The 7,884-nt window shown below is 32.0% G+C and overlaps 1 protein-coding gene across 1 annotated transcript; it reads left to right on the plus strand.

The window, feature by feature from the left end:
- Positions 1-1,358: 1,358 nt before the first annotated feature.
- HELRODRAFT_162304 (hypothetical protein) lies at positions 1,359-4,323 on the plus strand (the record flags this gene model as incomplete). The annotated part of the gene is made up of 7 exons (XM_009024546.1): positions 1,359-1,412; positions 1,489-1,725; positions 1,802-1,876; positions 1,933-2,058; positions 2,258-2,392; positions 3,675-3,758; positions 4,108-4,323. 7 exons carry the CDS (start codon positions 1,359-1,361, stop codon positions 4,321-4,323), a joined length of 927 nt encoding a protein of 308 aa, XP_009022794.1.
- Positions 4,324-7,884: the final 3,561 nt, after the last annotated feature.

The following is a 7,884-nucleotide window of genomic DNA, read 5'->3' on the forward strand; positions in this document are numbered from 1 at the left end:
AATTTATCTGGACAGCTCGGTTATCTGGGCTGGCTGAGTTACGGTTATATTGTTTTGACCAGCGTTTGAACCGGAGGATCCTATAGACCTACTTTAGCGTCCATCCCACCACTAATGCCATACAACATGATAAACATCATAACCATCACCATGTACTAACCAAAGAGCTGAGGAATCTTCTGAGTGGTGTCATGGCCAAATGAGCAGCTGTAGTTTGTGAAATCAGCTGAGCTGGTGGTGCTGAAGTAGGCAGATATCTGGCTTGCCTGTCCGCTTAACGAGTCGAAATCCGATGTGCACCACGCCAATTTCTGCTACTTATGTGCGTAGTTAATGTTTAATGAATACAATAATTAACCCTTGAATTTTTTCAAAAATTTCATGTAATAATTATATATTCACTTTCCCAAAATAAAAAGACACCGAACTAAAAATACAAATACGTAACAAAAACATAAACTACAAAATTAGATTCATATTTCAAAATAATTTCTGCTAGCTAGTGGTGAAGCAGTCATCGGATCAAATTTGTTTGGGTTGGGAAAATGACGTTGGAGAAAGTTGAAGTTGTTGTCGTTAAAGTAAATTTAAAAAAAATAACATTCTTTATCAATCAATCAATCAATCAATCAATCAATCAATCAATCAATCAATCAATCAATCAATCAATCAATCAATCAATCAATCAATCAATCAATCAATCAATCAATCAATCAATCAATCAATCAATCAATCAATCAATCAATCAATCAATCAATCAATCAATCAATCAATCAATCAATCAATCAATCAATCAATCAATCAATCAATCAACCAACCAACCAACCAACCAACCAACCAACCAACCAACCAACCAACCAACCAACCAATCAATCAATCAATCAATCAATCAATCAATCAATCAATCAACCAATCAACCAACCAACCAATCAATCAATTTAACTTTAAATGTATTTCAAATTATTATTGTAAATTTTGCTTTACAAGAAATGAAGAAACCTCACTGAGTTGTTTGAAAAAATAATTCGATCAATTAACCGAGCAATCTTATTTTATTACTAACTAATTAAATGGTCCGTTTGAGCTCAGATTTTAAATTTCATCATCTGATATTTTTCGGTTTTGAACTTGGCAAAAAAAACAGGCAATGATTTATTAATTATTAAATTAAATCGTATAAACTGATAGATTTATAGCATGAATTATTTCATTGATTTTATAAATGTGCACAATGACGTTGAATGTGACTGATTGCTTTTGTTTATAAAAACATTCGCTTGAAAATGAATTTAAAAAATAAGTTATGTAGCTAGAAAAAAAAACATCTGGGCAAATGTTTGATTAAAAAATGGAAAAATATGGCTGATTTCTGTAACAAGATCCTCTTAACCTTGGTTAATGTTTTTGTGCTGGTTAGTTGCCAAGCCTTCAGTTGCTAGGCAGATGTTAGTTAGATTGTAAATTTCTTTCTTTAAATTTTTCATTTAGTTGTGCGGCCTGATGTTGCTTACGTTTACAATTGTTGCTTTTGGTGAATCGCCAGCTATGGATGGTGTCCTGGGAAATTCGAAACAAATTATAGAAACAGTTTCACGAATTTTAAACGTAGGTGGGACTCCAGATGGCATTTTTTCTCTGACTCTTGTCATGGGTCTCTCCTTAATCTTTTTTTCTCTGTGTGGAATTTTCGGAAGTTTAAGAAACATTCGGATACTATTGCTGATTGTAAGTGAATGAAATCATGACTTTGAAAATGGATTAAACATTAATAACGTTACATATTAATGCTCTGTTGATTCAGTACTGGGTTACTTTACTTTTGGTCATTATACTAGAATTCTCTATGATCATATACGCGTCGGTCAAACTTAACACCGTGAGTTTCTCCACTTTCAGTTGTTAAATTTTTTTTAAATACACACTTGTTTGCAGTCGAACGTCTATGAGATCATGAGAAACAACTTGAAAGAATATCATCCTGAAGTAATTATGGACAATCGAACCATTATACCTCCGGAACATAAGCTGTCTCATACCTGGTACGCTACTCAGTTCCTCGTATGTACTCACTTTCAAATATTTTCATCTTAATATCGTTTTCATTAAAATTTACTTTAAATTAATCAATTAATAGATGATTGATCCTTTATAGCTTCTATAAAAATATCATTTATAGCTGGGATGTTGTGGGGTGGAAAATTTTACTTCCTATCAGAGTTTTAATTGGTCCAACAATTTTACAATACGGTCGGAACAGATCCTAGCTGTTGTGCCGCCTTCCTGCTGCGAGAATGAGACCACCGAAATCCCGGTTAATGACATAGTGTCATTTTCATTTTATGACAACTTGCCAGCGTGCTTAAAGGGAAATAAAAGGCTTATAAACGATCAAGTGATTATTTCAAATTTACTAAATTAAAGGTTAAAAATTTTAAATATTTAGTAAAATGGCCATTGTCAAATTTTAAATCGCATTATATAAACATAAACACATCCTAAATAGATGAAGAACATAAATTTTCAAAATGTAATTGAGCGATTTGGAAATTTAGTGAGACTGATATAACAATATAATTTAATAATTTGATGTTGTGAACGAAGAGGTTAAAGTTCGACTGGCTGACTGTACTGATTTTACATCTTTTCAGTAGTTTGTTACAAACTCTTGGCCGTCTCTTGATATGATGATGAAAATATTTGTCTTGGATTTCTTTAAGTAGATCTACGTGGCGTGTTTGTCTCATTATTGCTTTATAATAACTTTTTTAAAAAAATCAAAGGAAGTTTTCCGACAAATCGTTTATTAACAGATTTTCATTGCATTACAAGTTTTATTTTGTAGAATTTAAATTGATAGTCAAACTGAAGAGTGCTTGCGTGTGGGCTAGTCCTTTCTAGATATCGGGAGTGCTTGTTTCATCAATATGTCAACAGGCCTGGTTGTGTACAGTCCAAATGATGCTGCAGTATGACAGGTTTGGAGTGCACCGTTTAAATGGCGTCGAGGCAGGTTCTATGTTCTTTTTGGAGCATACAATTTTTGAATCATCAGAGCAACTGTTAGGGCTAACTTTTACCAAACCTGCTGATCATGGGGCGGAGTGACAGATTTTAGTCAAAATATAGTTTCACGGTTTTCTTTCCTAAGTTATCTAAATTGTTGATGATATAATTTTGTATTGTTCTTCGTGAGTTTAACATTGATTGGTTGGGACTAAATAATCATTCGAGATTTATTTCGATATTTTTTTACACTAAAAGGTCAAACGAAGGACATAATTTTTTTTATATTTAATTACATTAACCTTTTTAAAACAAGAAGCCACAAACCGAAATGAGATATAGTGGAGACGAAAGGTGGTCATCGTAACATTTGATTAAGAGTTATTCAATTAATTTTGTGTGAAGACTCACCTTCAACACAAGTCAACAGCAACACATGGTCTCACTATCGCTTACTCGGCAGAGTTGTGATAGCAAAATCAAAATGATGAAACTCAAACATATTTTAACAAATTTAAAATTTTGATGGCAAATTATATTTATTTCTAAACTATTTTCTCATAGGGATGAATATTGGTTATTAATAGTAATTTTTACTATAGAATCAAGATGTTATAATATTTTGTTAGTTAATAATTTTGACGAATAAAGGAAATTTAATTGAAATGCAGGGCTGCGCTGATGTTGTGACCAGTTACCTGCATAATTATTCTCAGTTCATCTGCATATTCTGCTCTATTCTGCTGAGCGTTGAGGTTACCCACGTAATTTTATAACAACGAATGTTTGAATAATAAAGTAACAGCAGCAACAACAATAACGTCACAACAACAATATCAACAGCAACAATTATGATAACATTAATACAATAAAAATCAATCTGCAAAAAAGTTTCAATGAATGTGATTCTATTATTAAACTAATGTTTCTGTTACAGTAAGAATTATATTAAAGTATTATTTCATTCTGACTGCCCTTGAAAAATTTTCGTGAATTAATGAAAAAATTATTGTAATTAAAATTTTAAATGAACCTTCTTACGTTTATTTTTAGTGATTATTTTATACGAAGCAAGCAAAAATGAAATTGTTCATCCCAATGAAGTTGATGTCCTTGCTGGGAGCAATCGATCTTTGGAACTCCGTCAAGCAAGTTAGTCTTTTATCAAAGAACAATATGGACAAAAGGAGGAACAGAGAGTCGGAAAACGTCTATGATGGCAGGCAAAAAATTGCAAATTCTAAGTTGTCGACGAATGACCCACAATCAAATAAAAGTTCCTTAATCTCAAGCATCAGTTCGTATGACAGATCCATTTAAAAACGAAAATTTTAAAAAGATTTTTTAAATGACGTTCTCAAAGAATTTTATTTATGATTTTAAAAATAAATTGTCAAAAAAATAAACAAAATTATTCAATATACAAACTTCATTGTACAAAGTATTTCCCGTGGTCAAATTTAAAGAGCAGAGAATCGAATAAGTTTTATTGGTTGCATCGTAGGCAATCATCTCTAAGTTAAACTCCGCTGGAACATCGCTGTAGTCAGGCGGAGATGCGAGCGAACAATTCACCATCAATGAACAGCCCACCCTCACGGGTATTGAAGGTTGGAAGGAAATCTTCATCGCTTGAAAAATTTATGCAGACAATTTTTTATTTTTTTAATTTCAAAAAAAAAGATTCAGTAAATAAGCTGCTAATTAAATAAACCATTTTGGTTTATTCAAAATTTTACCAAATTTTTTAACAAGTTCATCAACAAATTAAATTAAATTAGTCCTACGTAAGAAAAAGCAATCAAATGGTCAGTTGTAACAATTTATTAAACTTTCGTAACCATTAACTTTTTTAAATATAGAACTGACTAAAATATGTTGGCTCATCTATAAAAGGTTGCCAAATTTTTTAAGGTTTAAGCTTGTCACACTCTGACTACATCATTCAAAAAGCTTCTTCTACCATTTTTAATTATTTAATCTGCCTAAAATCAATAAATTTATGATTGTTTAGATATATTAAATATATGGGTGAAATGCATTAGGTATATATTAAATAACAAACAAAACGACGACAACATGGTGTCAGTCAAGATGTTAGAACATCAAATAAATTCTTATATTTCAATAACTACGGAACATTTTTTTAATTATTTAAAAAAAACATGAAATCAAATAATGACAGTATAATCCACACTAGAAGTTCTCTGTTAACAATTTCATTCAAAATAATACGTGGGGATTGTTATTTATCAATACGGTTTTCTCGTGACCACAAATATATTATTGATTCAAATGAATTCTTTCAGTTAGAATTTAGTTTAGCCTATCAATGTTTTTGAAATTTGGTTGATTTTTCAATAAAAAAAAAACTAATTAGCGGTAGAGTAAAAAGGTTATGTTTGTAACTTTGTTGGATATTTTCTATTATTATTTACATTCTACCGCAATTTACACTTGTATCTGAAGCTGTGGGTGTTTATATGATTGAATGTTTTCTATCCTATCACTTATGAATTAGAGCCCTGCGCGGTTTGCGGTTGTCGCGGTTTAAACCGTAAAAACCGCACCGCAACCGCGTTTTTGTGCGGTTGCGGTGCAAAATCATGCGGTTTTACGCGGTTGCGGTTTTGAAATATGCGGTTTTTCCGCGGCGCGGTTTTTTTTTATCAAAACCGCGGTGACCGCAAAAATTTTGTTAAATATTTTTGTTCGTCCATAACATTTTAAAAATTGCATTATCATTGTAATAATTTTATATATTAAAATCTTATTATCTTTGGAAGCCGTTGAAGCAACCATTTTCTTTTTTTTTGTTTACTTTGAAGAAAGTAGTTATTTTATTTACGAAGAGGCTCCTCACGTGGATGCTGTTCATTATTGGTCCAGTCATAAGAAATATTTCCAACTAAGAGAAGTTTCCTATTTTCTGTTCAGCATCCCAGTTTCGAGTGTAGGGTAGGATCATCTCTCAATTATACACTGCAATAGAGACGGTCCAGTTTAAATCCAAACAAAATTGACAAAATGTTATTTATTAAGAGTAACAGTGATTTGGATATAGATAGTTGTGATTTATAATGTCAATAAAAGCATTAAAGTTTTTTTTTCATTTCTTGCGGTGCGGTGCGGTTTTGTGCGGTTGCGGTTTTCGACGCTGCGGTTTTGTGCGGTTGCGGTTTCAAATGTTGCGGTTTTGTGCGGTTGCGGTTTTTGAAAATTCCAACCGCGCAGAGCTCTATTATGAATTAATTATCATTGTTGCAAATTTTATAACTTGGCCGCGCTTATGTTAAGGACAAATTGATACATGATGCCTTGCAATGTTTTTTTATTAACGTCGATTTAAAAATATTCAGCATGAAAAATTAAAATGATACTTGTGGCTGGCATGTTGAATTTGGTTTGAATGGCAGAGATGTGCGATGCATTTGTTATACCATGTTTGCCTGTTTGTGTGATAGATTTCCGTAGAGGAACATGCATGTATGTTGGTTGGTTGTACCTATGTAGTAAGACCACAAACATAGGAAAGTACACTATATCTTCCTGCTGTCAGCCACTAATGACTTCAAACATTACTGAGTCAACAAAAAGAAAAAATGAAAAATGAGCCCGCGCACAAATCAGTCTTGCTTGCTCTTTACCTCATCTTCTCGTTCTTCTGCTTCGAGTCAGTTTTAAAGAATGTGTGATGCTGACTCATGTTTATTTAACAAACATTTTAATATAATTGCAGTTGTTTCGACAAAGTTTTTTCAATATCAAATACTTTCTTGAGGAATATTTTAAAAGATATTGTTCCTTTTTTGGATTTAGAAAATTAATAATTGCTAGTACGTTATCGTTGGTGAGTGATTCAGTGATGCTTTTGATGGCCATCTTGCTTGTAAGGTCGGTAATACTTTTTGAGAGATTTTGTCATAACGAACGAGAGTTGCGTGTTTGACAGACCGGACTTGTGAAATTTTAAAAGTGATGCATCATCGTAACATCGTGTGAGTGTTCATCTCACCTCATCTCGTCAGCCTTTAATTTCAGCAGCACATATTTGAATGTAGGTATACATTAGTGTCTCTATATGATCAATATATATATATATATATATATATATATATATATATATATATATATATATAACATCATATATAACACCAAACATCATACCCAAAAATATAATTGTACGAGAATGGCGTTTCTTGCATAATGAAAAAAAGGCCAAGCAACAAATAACCAATCATGAATAGAAACACAAGCAACTCTCCATGTACTAACCTGCCTGATTCCAGCGATACATCTTCTGATTTAGTTTCTGTCAACCCATCCAATAACAGTATTAATTTTTCAGACATTTTTATCAATAACTTTCAAAATTACACCATGAACAATTTAAACAACCTCATACTTAACAATTTTTTTAAAACTGATAAAAATTTGTCTATTATTCATGTCGTAGTTTGTTCAATAAAGTGGCAGATTTGTTAATACTAAACGATTCCCTTTCAAATTTTTTTCCACTTATCCACTTTTCCACTGAAACCTGGTTAAATAATGACACTGTTAAATATATTAATATGCCTAATTATAACTTTGTTTTTAAAAACAGATCTTACAAAAAAGGTGGTGGTGTCGGGATTTTCATCAAACAGGGAATCAGCTATTCAGTTAACTGCGAAGCCGTACTGGATGATGAAGTTATTGACTTTCTTTCCGTCGACATCGCAGTTAATATGCATAAACTTAAGATAATTGCAATCTACAGACCGCCTAATTCCAACCCTGATCTACTACTACGCAAACTTGAAATTATCTTACCTACACTAAAACCTCCCAATAAATCTTATTTAATTGGTGACTTCAATCTCGATCTTAATAAATTTT

Source organism: Helobdella robusta, assembly GCF_000326865.2.
Source record: "Helobdella robusta unplaced genomic scaffold HELROscaffold_4, whole genome shotgun sequence".
Taxonomy (NCBI): domain Eukaryota; kingdom Metazoa; phylum Annelida; class Clitellata; order Rhynchobdellida; family Glossiphoniidae; genus Helobdella; species Helobdella robusta.